Source organism: Geospiza fortis, unplaced genomic scaffold (assembly GCF_000277835.1).
Source record: "Geospiza fortis unplaced genomic scaffold, GeoFor_1.0 scaffold12, whole genome shotgun sequence".
Lineage (NCBI taxonomy): Eukaryota > Metazoa > Chordata > Aves > Passeriformes > Thraupidae > Geospiza > Geospiza fortis.
The window spans coordinates 1,324,331-1,339,203 of record NW_005054323.1 but is presented as its reverse complement, the minus strand read 5'-3'; the positions used below and the strand labels follow the sequence as shown (position 1 = coordinate 1,339,203).

The 14,873-nt window shown below is 39.5% G+C and overlaps 1 protein-coding gene across 1 annotated transcript in view; it reads right to left on the bottom strand.

Annotated features, from left to right (window-relative positions):
* Nucleotides 1-14,873, bottom strand: part of LOC102045458 (TLE family member 1, transcriptional corepressor) — an 85,062-nt gene that overhangs the window by 39,422 nt on the left and 30,767 nt on the right. Inside the window, exon 8 of the mRNA XM_031056870.1 lies at nucleotides 703-914. Within this exon, the coding sequence (XP_030912730.1) occupies nucleotides 703-914 (212 nt within the window). The remainder of the gene's footprint in view (nucleotides 1-702; nucleotides 915-14,873) is intronic.

Below are 14,873 nucleotides of genomic sequence, written 5' to 3'. Positions count from 1 at the left end.
CACGACAAGAAAAAGAGAAAAAAAAAAAAAAAAAAAGGGGGAAAAAAAAATAAGAAAAAAAGCCACAAACAGTTTTAAAATGGCTTTTATTTATATAACTCATTGCACATTCCTAATACAGTGATTTCCTGAAAATTACAGTATTTTGTAAACATGATTTACAGTTTAACCATACACAAAGCCTAGTTTTATATCATGACAGAATAAATTATTTTCTTTTCAAAAATTAGTCAAGTGCAATTTTGCCCAATATTTAACTGAGTACTAGATTTTAAGCTTATGAAACTAAAGTAACAGATGCCATTATCTAAATCTTTTGTTTGAACACATTCACTTCAAAATTTAACTTCTTGTTCCCCCTACCTTCCCACCCACCCAGTTAACAACATTACTTTGTTTGAAAAAAATCACCATTATGCAGTTTAACAATTTTCCACAATATGGTGCAGGCCACTGCTATTACAACTAAGCATTTACCAGGATGTCAAAATGCCCTGCAAAGTATAGAGCAGGTGACACCTAGTGATCCCCTTTAAAATACTGAAAAATTCCAAGCTGAATTTTTCTTCAGTGGTTTATATGTAGACATTTAAAAGTGTGCCAACAGGTTTTTTTCGTTCTATATAACTTGAATTCTTTAGAGATGCATATAATTTGCAGCAATGTGCAAATTTGACAATGTCCTAATCAGGCCTGCCATGCCTCTCACCTCTGTGGTGGTCTGCATCGTGATGCTTCTTGTCATCTTTTATTGCCAAGTGAGACTGCCCACCCAAAGCACTGGAGAGGGCAAGAAGGCCAGCACTGCTTCCAAGTGGAGGGATTCCTGGAGGCTGAAGTCCTGATGGATGCGGCGTTAGAGGCACTGGAGGTCCATGGCCATGGGAGAGATGCTGAGCCTGCAATTGCTGCTGCTGTTCCCAGTGGTATCATCATCCCCAGAAGAACAACGTACAGCAGACAGTTTGGGAAGGATAAGGCAGAAGTTTGGTTAATTATTGAGAATCTATAATGAATCTTGACATTTATTTGTTTCTTCTTAATCTAGCCCCTCCCCTTTAACCTACCGCACTATATACACTGCATTGTACCATGCTGCCTAAGGACAACTCTGCTCACATCCCAGAAAAACTTATTTTGCAGCCTGACACATAAGTTCAGCAATTATAGGTTGTTTTGGGCAGCTACTGCCTGCCACAGCATCTCTAACAACAAAGAACAGCGGCAGAAGAATCAAACACCTTTCCCTTTCTAGAAAAAGTCGTATCACTGCTCTGAAAAAAAAAAGTTCCAGCAGCAAGATTGGTTTAAACTCACATCCCTCTCTTTCCCCAGTTTGGAAGCAGCAAGTATCTTTCTATCCTAAATATTAAAGAATGTAAAAGATACGATGAACTCCATATTTAGTAATCCCAACGTGGTGTTTCTATAAAATAAAGGTCCATATTGGTTAATAATGTTTTGACAATGCTCTGTTTAGGAGCCAGCTTTGAGCTGAAAATCCAGGTATTTTAGACAGCATGGAATTCTCAACAAGAAACATGGTATTAATGAATACATCCACATGTTTTAAAAGGAGCTTGCAAGATCAAAATCGTAATGAGTGGGTTACACAACCCTGTAACCAATCTGCTAAAATAATCCATAGGTAATTTTAGAAACAGAGTTTTTACATTAGAATGTCTTCCCCATAGTTTAAATATTAAGATATTTTCTAGTTAAAGGTTCCATGGTTTTATTAATGTTTACCAAGTTCAGCTATCCATTTAATTTGCCTAAAATGCTTAGCACAGGTTTTTTTTTAGAAAATGAAGCTTCAAGAGCACCTTTAGCTTAGCCATAGCTCCCATAATCTGCTCCAGGGTAACAGGTATTCTGCCTCTCTCTCCTGCTTCCTTGTCTCTGGACATGTGAATAGAAGACAGAACAATCCCCTCCACCTTGGTCACTCTCCACTATCCCTCTGCTCAATCAAGGCAGATACCAGGAAAAAGCCAGAGTGCCATCCGATTCATAGGATCGAAAAGGAGAAAAATAAACATATGTCTGAACAGGATGAACTCAAGTTTGACGAGGTGAATGCTAGTGGTCCTGTAATAGCATGTAAAATTTTTACAGTACTGTTGGTAGCTACTGAAATCATTCCTGGACTGCAGCTTACAATATTTCACACATCACACCAAAAAACCTCATCTCAAAATAATGTAGAAATATTTAATCTGTTTCTTTAGGTGTGAAGTCTTTTCAAGACAACCAGTCAGCAATACCTGTATAACATCTACTGGCATATAAATGAATTTATTTATCACTATTTATATGTATTACTACTGAACTCCTACACTTTTACTTCTCATAACCCCATCCCAAGACATGCCTTGAGCTGTTTATAAAATTATGCAGACACAGGGACTGACACGCAAGAACTCTGCACTGCACTTGCTAATTTTTCACTTTTCTGCTGTCCCAACTGTCATGCATTTACTTCTTTTAAATTACAAGACAATCTTAAATTGTCTTGTAATCTCTTAATTACAATAAAGATTGTAATCTCTAAATTACAATCTTTAAATTTACCACAATCCATTTAGTCAATTCTAAATTCAAGCCACATATTTATTCAATTCAAGCCACATATTTATCAAATCTCTCTCACACACAGATCAGGAATTTATTTTTGAATGCTGCATAAAAAGCCATGCTAATATACACTTCAAAATATACATCTGATCATCACTCTTTTCAGTGTTTAGAAAACAAGGTAAAAGAGAGCTTATTATTCTTCTTCTAATTTAATGTGTTTACAAAAGGCAACATTTTGAAGGAAGCATTAGGAACCATTTGAAGTAGTTAACACAGTAGACCACTTTCTACAATATCAACCAGTTTTTGCTAGTGAAGCTTCACTTAACTGAAGAACTATCAGGAAGGAGCACTGTGAGGTCTGACAGGTCTGCAGAGGTGAAGAACTATCAGGAAGGAGCACTGTGAGGTCTGACAGGTCTGCAGAGGTTTGGTTTGGGGGTTTTGCCTGTTTTTTGAATCCAGCCTCTAAAGAGCAATATGACATCCCTCTCCACACAGACTTTAACAAGACTTTACCAGTAGTTTCTAGCCCATTTCCTCAAAACAGGTGATAACCTGATATTTTGGCACTCTCTCTCAGAGATGGTAATTTAGTCACCTCCTTCCTCACTGACCACTTCAGCCAGGTCAGTCATCTGCACTCTAGCTCTGAGGCAACTTCAATCAGCAGTACCGTGCAGCATTGCTGGCATTGGTCTTACTCGTCCCCAGCTGCACTATCACCCCACACTACCTAGTTTTATGTGCAACTGCCTAAGAATAAAAATTGATTTACTCCTTCCAAACTCGTTTCATGGCGAAAAGCCTCCTCCCTTCTCCAGCAATAAGCCCAAACTAGCTTCTTTTGTAGAGCGACCACGGGAAGGTTGAAACCGGGAACAGCAGTTAAATTGTTTCCATTCTTGTCCCTATCATTTGGGAAGTGTAGGAAGATAACCCTTATTCATCTCTCTCCTGCTTGGTTTAATTAGCAAACAAGTTAACCCACTTGATTTCAGGAAGCACAAGTTAACATTTCAAGAAATGTCAGGGGCACGTTACCTACCATTTCTCTGGCTCTGGTTTGTAGCCTACATACCACACATTATGAAAGTCTGAGAAATGAGGAACAGATAAATGCTCTATAAAAGGTTCTGAAGCTGAGAGTGGAAGGGTTGGGTCCTGTGCTCTCTGGTGGTGTTGCACACAATTAATGGGGAGCAATGGGCAAGGTGTGGTGTGAGAGCTGCAAGTACATTGCAAAGCTGCCCTGCACACTTTTGTAGCTTTGCAAATGGTTACTTACAGGCATGATACACAAAGATCTGTAAATATGGCACTACATGAAACTGACTTAAAACTGAAATCCTGATCATGGTCTTTTAAGCCACCAAATTTATGTCATGATCTCATGTTTATTATCTGATGTTCATTGCTGTTCAGGGCTTTAATATACTGATTTATTGCTTATGTGTTATTTATTCATAACAGGTTTGAAGTTCTCGCTAAGAGATGAAGGATCATTCATAAAGATGATCCTTTCCAGAAATTAATATTATTTTTATTTTAAAAACTTTAATTTTTAAAAGCATATTGTATTATCTTTGTAGAAGGGATAAAAGGAATATGTGCTGCACACAAAGGAAGAAAATAAAGAACAGGGAGAGGGATAACAGCAATGTTCACCAGATGCATTTAGTAACTAAACATTTGCCATAGTAGAGCCTACAAATAATTATGTTATGCATATAATCACTTTCCCATCACTTCAAAGACACTAATGCCTGCTCGTAACCTTTTAAGAGCTTAGCAGCAGTGAGATATAAAACGGAGTAGGCTGGCAGCAGTATCATGGTCTACTAGGCACGTTCATTAGCAGTTAATTAAAAACTAGACATCTGCCATAAGAAATGTGCTCAAAAAAGGATGAGTAACAGGTCTGTCTTAGTACCAATTATTATCATTACTTGCAGAGCAAAGGCTGTGTCCACTTTCAGAGGAAAGTGGGAAGGTAGAGAAGAGTGCAATGATGCATACTTAAGTGACTGCACTTAAGATAATTAGCCACAGCAGTGATTTTAAAAATATCTGTAGTTTACCCACCATTTTGTTGCAAACCCAGAAGTTCTTCATATTTGCAAGGGGAGAAAAGGAATTACAAACTTGTATTACTGTGCTGTTTAGATGTAGGTTCTATCGCCTCAGTTTTTTATTTCCCAGTGTCTCCATAACTAAACTGTAAAGACCCGAAACTCAGCATATAAAAAAACAGCATTACTGTCTCTGAGCAAGCGCCTCCTAACAATTTTAAAGGTCATACAGCTTCTTATCTCCCACATTTTAGGCAAGGTCCAGCTATGAAGAGATCTTTAATCAAGACTTAAAATGTGGAATTAGATTTTCAATCTCTGACAAAGACTTCCAAAGACAGAGTTAGTATGTCTTTGTGAAACAGAACTCCTATAATTAAACAGTGATAGGTTTCCCTTAGGCTCCTTGCTCATAAAGACAGAGAACAAGCTCTTACAATCCCACTCCTCACCTTAAAGCAGCTCTGGTGAGGTCTCAAGCACCTGATTTTACTTTGACACCTTTTTCACTTAAATATATGGTTTTTAATCCTTATCATTAAGCACTTAGAGCATTCTTCTGTTCTTAAACAGATGTATGATGCACTCTTCTGTATCTCTTGAAAAGCACTGAATTAAAAATTCAGATGTTACTGTAAATGAACAGTGGAAAAAAGGTTATGCTTTGTCCCAGACTACAAGAGCTGTCTTCTCTTGTGCTTTTTCTAAATAAACACTTGAAAAATAAACACTTGAAAAATAATTTGGAAAATTTTTTCCAAAATCTTGTCAGCAGTAGCATCAGTAATACTATCAACAGTTGCTTCCAAGTCCCACAGAGGTGTTCTGAAAAAATATCTGGAAAACACAAGTCATTTAGAGACCTAAAATGTAAAGGATGCTATTTCATGTCAACTTTTGTAAAATGGAAGAAATGTGATTTTGTTCAACTCAAGCAGACAGAAAGACATGAGAGAAAAACACATATTACTGTGTTCAGTTTCATTATCATATTCACTTCCTTTCCAAAGGAACATCTTCCAGTCTTTCATTTGCTTCCTTGAATTTCTTAAGGAAATGAGTGCCTGCATCAAATATCTGCAGCCACTAAACACAAGACGGACACTGTTTGAGTACATACAAGCAGTTGATCAAGGAATAACCTTTTCCCTCACTGTTTAGAAATATTCTTTAAACCAGTATTTCAAATATAACTTTTCAAAAAAGGAAGTAACTCAAGACTATGCTCCTTTCACATCCCATTTTTTCCCTCATCCTAAAAAAAACAAAAGCTCTCTATGTACAATCCACTGTATGAGCAGTCAAATTCGGCAGGAGGAAACTCAACAGACACTCTAAGCCATTAATTAAATACTTACATTTAAATTTATGTAAGTACTTTCCAAAGAGTATTTCAGCTGTAGGGAAGAACATGTTTCAGGACAATAAACAATCACTTGGAAGAATATATTCACATTCTTCTACAAAAGTGGACATAGGAAGAGTAAAATATACCATCTACTTAAGGTTTCTGGCATGTCTTTGATATGGCCCCTCACAAAATTCCTGCCACTAAAAGAAATAGTGCATTGAAGGATGAATTATTACATGGATGAGGAACTGGATGGATGACTGCATCTGAAGAGTCAATGAAACTTAACCCAGAGTCAATGGCTTCACACCTCTGTGGAAAAGAGTAACGAGCTGTGCCCCTCAGGAGCGCAAAATGTGACCAACACTACTCAACACCTTCATCAATAACACAGGAAATGGGACTGAAAAACTGTGCCTTCTGCAAGTTTGCAGTTGACACCAAGCCATGCAGTGCAATTGATTCACTTAAGGGAAGGGGTGACATCAAGATGGACTTTGACAGGCTCAAGAAGTGGGACCATCTTATGAAGTTCTCAAGAGGTTCCACAAGGCCAAATGCAATGTCTGGCACTGACCTGTGACAATTCCTAGACTGGGGGGATGAAGGGCTTGGGAATGGCCCTGCTGAAAAGGACTAGCAGGGGCTAGAAGGTAAATCACTGGATTACTGCATCTACAGCCCAGAAAGCAAACTGTATCCTGGGCTGCATCAAAAGAATTTGGCCAGCAGGTCAAAGGAAGCGGTTCTGCTCCTCTTCTTCCTTCTACATCATGAGATGCTTACTGGAGTACCACGCCCTGCTCGGGGGACTATAGCGCAAGAAAGACATTAATGGGCTACAGCTGGTTCAAAGAAGGCCCACAAATATGATCTGAGAGGGCTAGAACACCTTTCCTAAGAAAAAAAGACAAAGTTGGGCTTGTTCAGCCTGAAGGCTCCAGGAACACCTTACTGAAATCTTTAGACACAAAGTCTGTCTGTAAGAAAATGGAAAGAGGCTTTTTTCCAGAGCCTGTAGCTACAGAACAAGAGGTTGTGGTTTTACACTGAAAGGTGGTAAGTTTACATTGGACACAATGACAAAACTTTTATGTTGTGGGGGGTGAGCCATTGGATGCCCCATCCCTGCAAGTGCTCATAGTCAAGGTTGGATGGGATTTTGAGCAACCTGTCTTGTGGAAGGTCCCCATGGCAGAGGGGTTTGGTTTGATCTTTGAATGTTTCTTCCAATCCAAACCTTTCTATCACAGGCAAACAGATTTATTTATGAAACACCAAATATGCACCACTTACTGCTCCATTTCCCAATTTTGTTTTGACAGCAGCTGCTGTCATGTTTCCTTCTTGATGCTTCTACATGTTTATTTTTCCTTGACAATATCACCAATAAAGTGTGTTAATAGTCCCCACAAGACACTTCCTTCTGACTTATTTCACTCTTAATCTTCAGTACCACTGCAGCAATTTACAAAATTAAGGTCTTAGTTTGCTTTCTTTTGCTGACTGTACACAACTGTGAAGAGTGGCTGATACACCAGACAGTTGAGATCACATTCACAGACAACTCAACAGGCTGGAAAAATAGACTCATAGGAATCTCACAATGTTCAACAAGGGCAAGTGCAATATCCTACACCAGGAGGAACAATACCATAAATTCATGTATGTTGGGATCCACACAGCTAGAAAGCAGCTTTGCAGAAAAGGTCCTTCCATACCAAATTGTGCATGAGTCAGCAGCAATGTTCCCTTGTGGAAAAGTGGGTGAATGGCATCTTGGGCTGTATCAGACAAAGTATTGCAGCAGGTCTAGAGAGGGGATCCTTCTCTACTTTTCACTGTGGAAACTACAGCTGGATCACTATGTCCTATTCTGGATTTCTCCTTACATGAGACATGAACAAAACAGAGAGCATCCAACAATATAAATAGTCCCAGCTCTCTCAGCCCCTCCTCATATGACACACTCCACTCCCTTACCTTAATAGCCCATCATCAATGATGGCCTGATGAAAGGCAAGAGGCAATGGGTGCAGACTAACACATGGGAGGTTCTTCTTGAACATTAGAACACACTCATTTTTGACTGAGCCGTTGCACAAGCTACCCAGGGAGCTTTGGAGTTTCCATCTTTGAACATACTCAAAAGTTGTATGGACATGGTCCTGCATAACTGGCCCTAGGTGGTCCTGTTCGAGCAAGAGCAAGTAGGTCAGATGACTTTCAGTGGTCTCTTCCAACCCTACCAATTTTATGATTTGCAGACTGCAGAATCACAGAACACCTGGGGCTTCAAGGGACCACAGGGGGATAGTCCAGCCTCCCTGCTCAAGCCAGGTCATCCCAGAACACATGGCAAAGGATTGTGTCCATGTAGTCCATGAAGTTCTCCAGTGAGGGAGACTCCAAAACCTCTCTGGACAATCTGTTCCAGCACTAGGGCACCTAGAAAGTAAAAAAAGTTCTTCTTCATATTCTAATTGAACTTCCATGGCATCAGTTTGTGACAGTGGCCTCCTGTCCTATTGCTCAGCATCACTGAGCAGAGCCTGGATCCACCCAGTGACACCCTCCCTTCAGATACAGATAGACAATGATGAGGACATCACTGTCATTGCAATCATCTCTTCCTGAGGCTGAACAGGTCCAAGTTTGTAAGCCTTTCTTCACAAGTGAGATGGTCCAGTTCCTTAATCAACTTTGTAGCCCCCTGCTAGTGACAGGCCTGCCACTAGACCATGTGCCAATTCTCACTGCTTACTGTTGTCTCCCTGCTAAAGCAAGTTTTAGAAAAGTGAGGCAGGTACTACTATAATTTCTTCATTTTCTAACTACTTCCTTTGTTTATTTATTTTATATTTGTTTATTTTGGTCAATCTGGTTTCCTTGCTTCCTTGTCTTCTAAATCCTTTATTCTGACAGGAAGAAAGCCACACTCTACAACAGTAAACAAACGCTAAAGTGCCCACCACTGCGTGTCTAGCTAATGAGCCAAGAATGTGGGTTAGTAGAAGTTGTTTGAAAACTATCCTTATGTGTACAAGCCACAGTGCCTAATGTGGGAAGAGAATGTCCCTTCAGAAACAAAGAATAGTGTCTTCAGCAAGTCTCTTCCATCTATAAACCACATGAAATGTCATTGTACTACAGAAATTTAAGTCCATAAAAGGACAACATTGGCAAAAGCTAGTCAAAGTCATATATTTCACACACACAGAATTTGTGCGTCAGTGGCATGATTATTTAAAGGCCCAACTGTGTCATGGGTAAAATCCTGCTCATTTTTCATGCTTTATTAAAGGAAATGTACAGGCTAGTGTCTTGGGGCCTTCACACTGATTTTCCACTCCCACAAAAAATCCAAATGACAGTCACAACTTTAGTGGGATGAGAATTTATGTCAGAAAGCAAATATCCAAGTCAGAAAGAAGATGTAAGTTAACTCAAGTCTTAAATTTCTGAACAGAAAGCTCTTCAAAGTTTTTCCTATTTCCTGTTTTCACTTGTTCAGACAAAGCAAACCACACTAATAAGTATCAATTCCACAACAACATTTTTAAGCAGTAAAGGGTTGCATAAATTGCCTCTCATAGAACAGATGCTATATGGGGATAAAGGCAGCTTGCAACATACATTCCCCAAACAGCCCTTTTTCCACAAATTAATTTCAGTTTTAAGGTAAGAAATAAGACAGAGAAGCCATATTTCAGTGCTCCACTCTAAGTACAGTAAGCTCTTGTGTCACTTTAACTATTAAAATAAAAAAATAAGATACAGAAGGTCCAGCAACATGCTCAAAGTAGTCCATGAACCGACTTCAAAGCAACATGAAGCCTGACTGGAAGCATGTACCCCAAGGTACAAAATGACCCCACTATTGCTTAACTTGCTTACAGTGACTCGGACAAAGGGACAGATGCCTCCTCAGCAAATGTGTCACTGACAATACAGAGCTGGAGCAGTGGCCATAACCCAGAGTGCAGTCTTTCAGAAGGGCCTCAAAAGGGTGGAGATATGGGCAGAGAGGAATCTTCTGAAACTCAACAAGGGCAAATACAGGGTCCTGCACTGGGGAGGAATTGCCCCAAGCACCAGCACAGGCTGGGAGCTGATCTGCTGGAAAGCAGCTCTGAGGAAAAGGACCTGGGGGTCTGGTGGACAACAAGCTGTTCATGAGCCAGCAGTGTGTCCTGGTGGCCAAGAAGGCAAAGGGCGTCCTGGGGTGCTTTGGGAAGAGCATTGCCAGCAGGACAAGGGAAGAAATCCGGCCCCTCTATTCAGCCCTAGTGAAGCCTTCACCTGGCAAAGTTATTAAGGTGATTAGGGAAATGGAACACCTCTCATATGAGGAAAGGCTGAGAGAGGCCTCAAGAAGAGACAACAGATGGGTGCTCATCAGTGTCTAGCAGTATCTCACGGGAGGGTGTCAGTGGATAGATCCAGGCTCTGCTCAGGGGTGCTGAGCAATAGGACCAAAGGCAATGGGAACAAACTGATGCACATGAAGCTCCACTTGAACACAAGGAAGAACTTCTTTACTGTGCAGGTGACTGAGCACTGGCACAGGCTGCCAAGAAAGGTTTTGGAGCCTCCCTCAAGGGAGATATTCAAGAACCATCCGGACACAGTACTGTGCCATGTGCTCTGGGATGACCTGGCTTGAGTAGGGAGGTTGGACCAGATGTCCCCCTGTGGTCCCTTCCAACTTTACCCATTCTTTCATTCTGATTCTGTATATATGTATTCTTTGGCTTGCATTCTGAAATATTTTCTACTTTTATGAGAAATTTTGAATTTTTTCAACACGACGAGAAAAAAATTCTTCCAACACCAGAAAGGTTTGGGCTGCTCTTAATTACATGGCCAGTACTAGTACATACACAGTACTTTTGCTGAATCACAGGATCCCACTCTTAAATTTTAATTATGTAGTTAGTTTTACACCTACAGAACTAAGAAACAGGTGCTTGCAAATGTAATTCAAAAAGCATTTAAAAATTAATATTCAAGGGTAATTTATTTATTGTTGATTCTTTTCCACATTACCACTATATATCGCAAGGGAGAAAAGACTCTTATCTTTCCCTTCGTACAAATCTGAGCAGCAACTCCTTATCATCTCTGGGCCTTCCTGTCTTACCATAAACAGCTAGGTTTCAGTGCCTTTCCTCCTGGCATCTTTGAGGGCAAGCCCAGGCACCAGAATTAGAAAGATAAGAGATAATACACTTCAGATCACTTTTGTAAACAGTAAATGACAGGTGTGGGTGGCCTCACCCAAATGATTCTCCACCACACCCAGTGAATAAACCCATAGGCTGTTTTTCCACTAAAGTGACCAGCAATGAACTATTTAACAAATTTTTAATGATAATTCTCAAATGGCAGGGTTTCCCACTATCATAGAGGGAATAATCATATAGCAATGCCAGTAGGACTGGCATTTTCACCGGGGTAGGTCTGCACTGGCAGCCTCTCTAGGCTGGGGAGCCTCTGTGGATCATCCCACTGCACACAGGGAGAGCCCTGCAGCAAGGATGCAGGGCATTGCCAGCAGATGGAATTCTTCCAATCCAGTGACATCTTCTCCCCAAGGTGCATTAACACTGCCCTACGATAGCTGTACCCACACAAAGGCTTTTGCTGACAGAAAAGAGTTTTCTTCCTTCCCCTGTGCTTTTAGGCAATGCAAGTCAACCCAAAACTCTGTAGGTTGTACCACCTGCAGACCCACTGAAGCATGAGTGAAGCAACACAACAAGCAGCCCCCAAACTAAAGAAGCCCTTTTGCTTGTCTAATCTTTTATGTATGTACAAACATACCATACTTTATATGACATATACACAATATTTTACATCTTAATGTATCACTAACATATTGCTACATACAACTTTTACTATATATTACATGTACTGTTCTGTGTATGTTACATATACATAGAGTGCTTATGCTTCTATGTAAAAATGTAGCTCATCGGTATGTTTGTACATATTAAAAAAATGTGTATTCCAGGGCTCATTTAAGAATAATTCCTGTCTCAAATACTTCATAGCAGAAGAAACCTCAAAAGACCAAACAGAACTGAATCAGAAGACCATGTTTTTAAGGGTCCTTGTATTAATTATGTTATTTACTTGTTTTTAACTTAGATAAAATCTTGTTGTTGGTTTTTTTTCATTTCTTAGGCTAAATTCTGAAGAAATAAGGGATAAACAGCAATGCCACAATGGAAGAGCCAGACAAGCCTTTGTAAAAAACAGATGCCACAGGACAGGAAGCGTAGAGTCAGAGTCACCACAGAAAAAATGATCCTTGCTCAGGAAAACATGTCTCCACCAAAGGACTTCCCAGACTCTAAAAGAAAGTAATACATTCAGAGTCACAGTCTAAAAGTGGCAGAAGATGACCTTAAAATCTCCTGGTCCAGACAAGACAAAGGCTGGTTTTCTGAAACCATTCATGTTCCTCTATCACTGTCAGTGTAAGTCAGTTCAAGAACAAAGCTCTTCTTTAATTTTAGACAAGTACATGTTGCCTTCTCTGAAGGCTCAGATGCAAGCCTGAAGTCCCTAGAATGAAGCTGTCAGCACCACTGCTTCTGCTCTGCAGAAACTGCCAGCACATTTCATTTCTGCGGCAATCATAAATTCCTGCTATTACTCACCTTCTAACCTCAAATCTAGTATTTGCCTTTTTAGCTACTGTTAGCATACCACCACCATCCAACAACACTTCAAAAGCATGCTCCTTCTACACAGTTGCCAAAAACAACTAGTTCAAGCATGCACCAATTTGGAAATGACTTACACATATTGCTCTAGAGGGTTTTATTACTGACGTATGATTATCTTAAAAAGTATTTATTTTCCTTTCAGGCACTTTTAGTCTCCAGAAATTTAACTCTTCCTGAGCATGACAGAAATTATTAAGTAGCAAGGTTTTTGTAAATTAAAATCCACGAGGTAAATAGAGGATTTGAAATTATACTCACTGTCCTTTTGTCCCAGCTACTACTAACTATAAAAACATTTCAGAGACAATAACAAATGAAAAACATGACAGTCATAAGAAAAGCAGTACACCAATCTTTATTTAGTGTTCCAAGCCAAGACCAGAAGCTTGCATGTTTTCTCTACATTCCACAACTTTGGCACACCAAACAATTACTTCTGAACATGCATTTAAGCACTTCTGCTAATTCTTGTTTTTACTTCCTAACTACTGCTGCTTATAAGTACTCAGTCTGAAAAGCCAGTTAGCCAGTACCTTTATAAATAGTATGAGATACTGTTTCAGGCAGTTGAGTATTAATTTCAGGCAATTAACTGTTATACAAGATAATGACCTTGGTAGTTCAGCAAGTACTCTGAAAAATTCAAAGATAATGCAGTTACTAGATAGCAGAAATTCTGCAATTGAAACAAACTCATGCATATTGAAGAGTTACTGTGGAAAAATCACATCTTTGTCATGCTTTTATTATTTCCTAAAATTTTCCTAATTGCCTATGCTAGGCTCTCTCTATTCAAGAATAAGGAAAGCAAGTTTCTTGTCTAATACTCCCACACAGCCCCTATCTCTAGTCTGTCTTGCTCTTCTTCCATGAAAAACACAGCAAGCAGGCTGCTATTTTCTTGTACAATTCCAATGTTTAATATTTACAGTACTTGTGTCCCCCTATTCTTCCTCCACCTGCGTCTTTGTCTGCACTTTCCTACTCTCAAGTGACCCCACTGTTGACACTGGCACCTAGTCAGAGGTGTATTTTGCCTGTGCAGTCCACATCACGCCCATCCACGCAATTAGTTCATTTCAGTTTATCAGTGTTTCCTTCTCAAAATCTGTATGTTTCATTCTTTGCACCACTTTTACTGCAAAGCAGGCCAACCTGCAGCTCTACATTGTTCAACATACTAAGTCCCAGCAACTTTCTCTACTACTCACGCTGGGATGGGACAGCTCCATGAACAGAACCATCCTTTGTCCTTACTCAACTAATTTCTTTACATTTCATTTCTCCTCGTACGCAGTCCAAGCTGAATTTTTCTTTTGTCTGCACCAACCAATTCAGCTCTCCCACCCAACTCCTTCCTCCTCCCAACAGACCACATTTCCAACTACTTTCCAGACAAGTACTGAAGGTTACACCATATTTTATCTCAGCCTAGTGAATCTTTATCTACTTCAATTCCCCCACATATCTCACTAAGTATGAAAGCAAAGCAGACATTTGTAAGAGAGAAAAATTATGTACATCTCTTCATTTTGTCACCTTTTACTTAAAAACTTCTTTTTTATGAATATTATCCACTTTAACACTATTTTCAAAGCACATAAGCTATTCTGCTTATACACTTGAATCAAGAGAGGTGAGTTAAATCACTTTCTAGAGGAAGTAATACTTTCCTCTAGGATTAAATCACTTACCCTCTGTGCCAATTACATATATGAATATATATGCATACTGCTCCAACCACATTCTGAAGATTCTTGCTTTCAACTGTACTATTCCAGCACTTGTATCCAACTTCAGTCCCTTATATTTCACCAAAACCATTCTTTCTAAACCAGTCTAAACCGAATCATTTGGAGCCAAGTACACAAAATGAATCAATCAACTCTCCAATATCAAATCCTTCTATCTAACCCTTCCTGAAACCACATGTTCCAACTAGACTATTTTTTTCACTATTATCACACACGTTTTACCACCAAAATTACTTCATCTCTGCTGAGAAACAGACCAGTTTTGAGATCTACGGCATTCAAAGTGTACACACTATATTCCCAACACCCACTCAATAAAAAGGAATTTAGCAAGAGGTACCAACTCACATTTGGTACCCCGCATGTTATCTCATAAGAA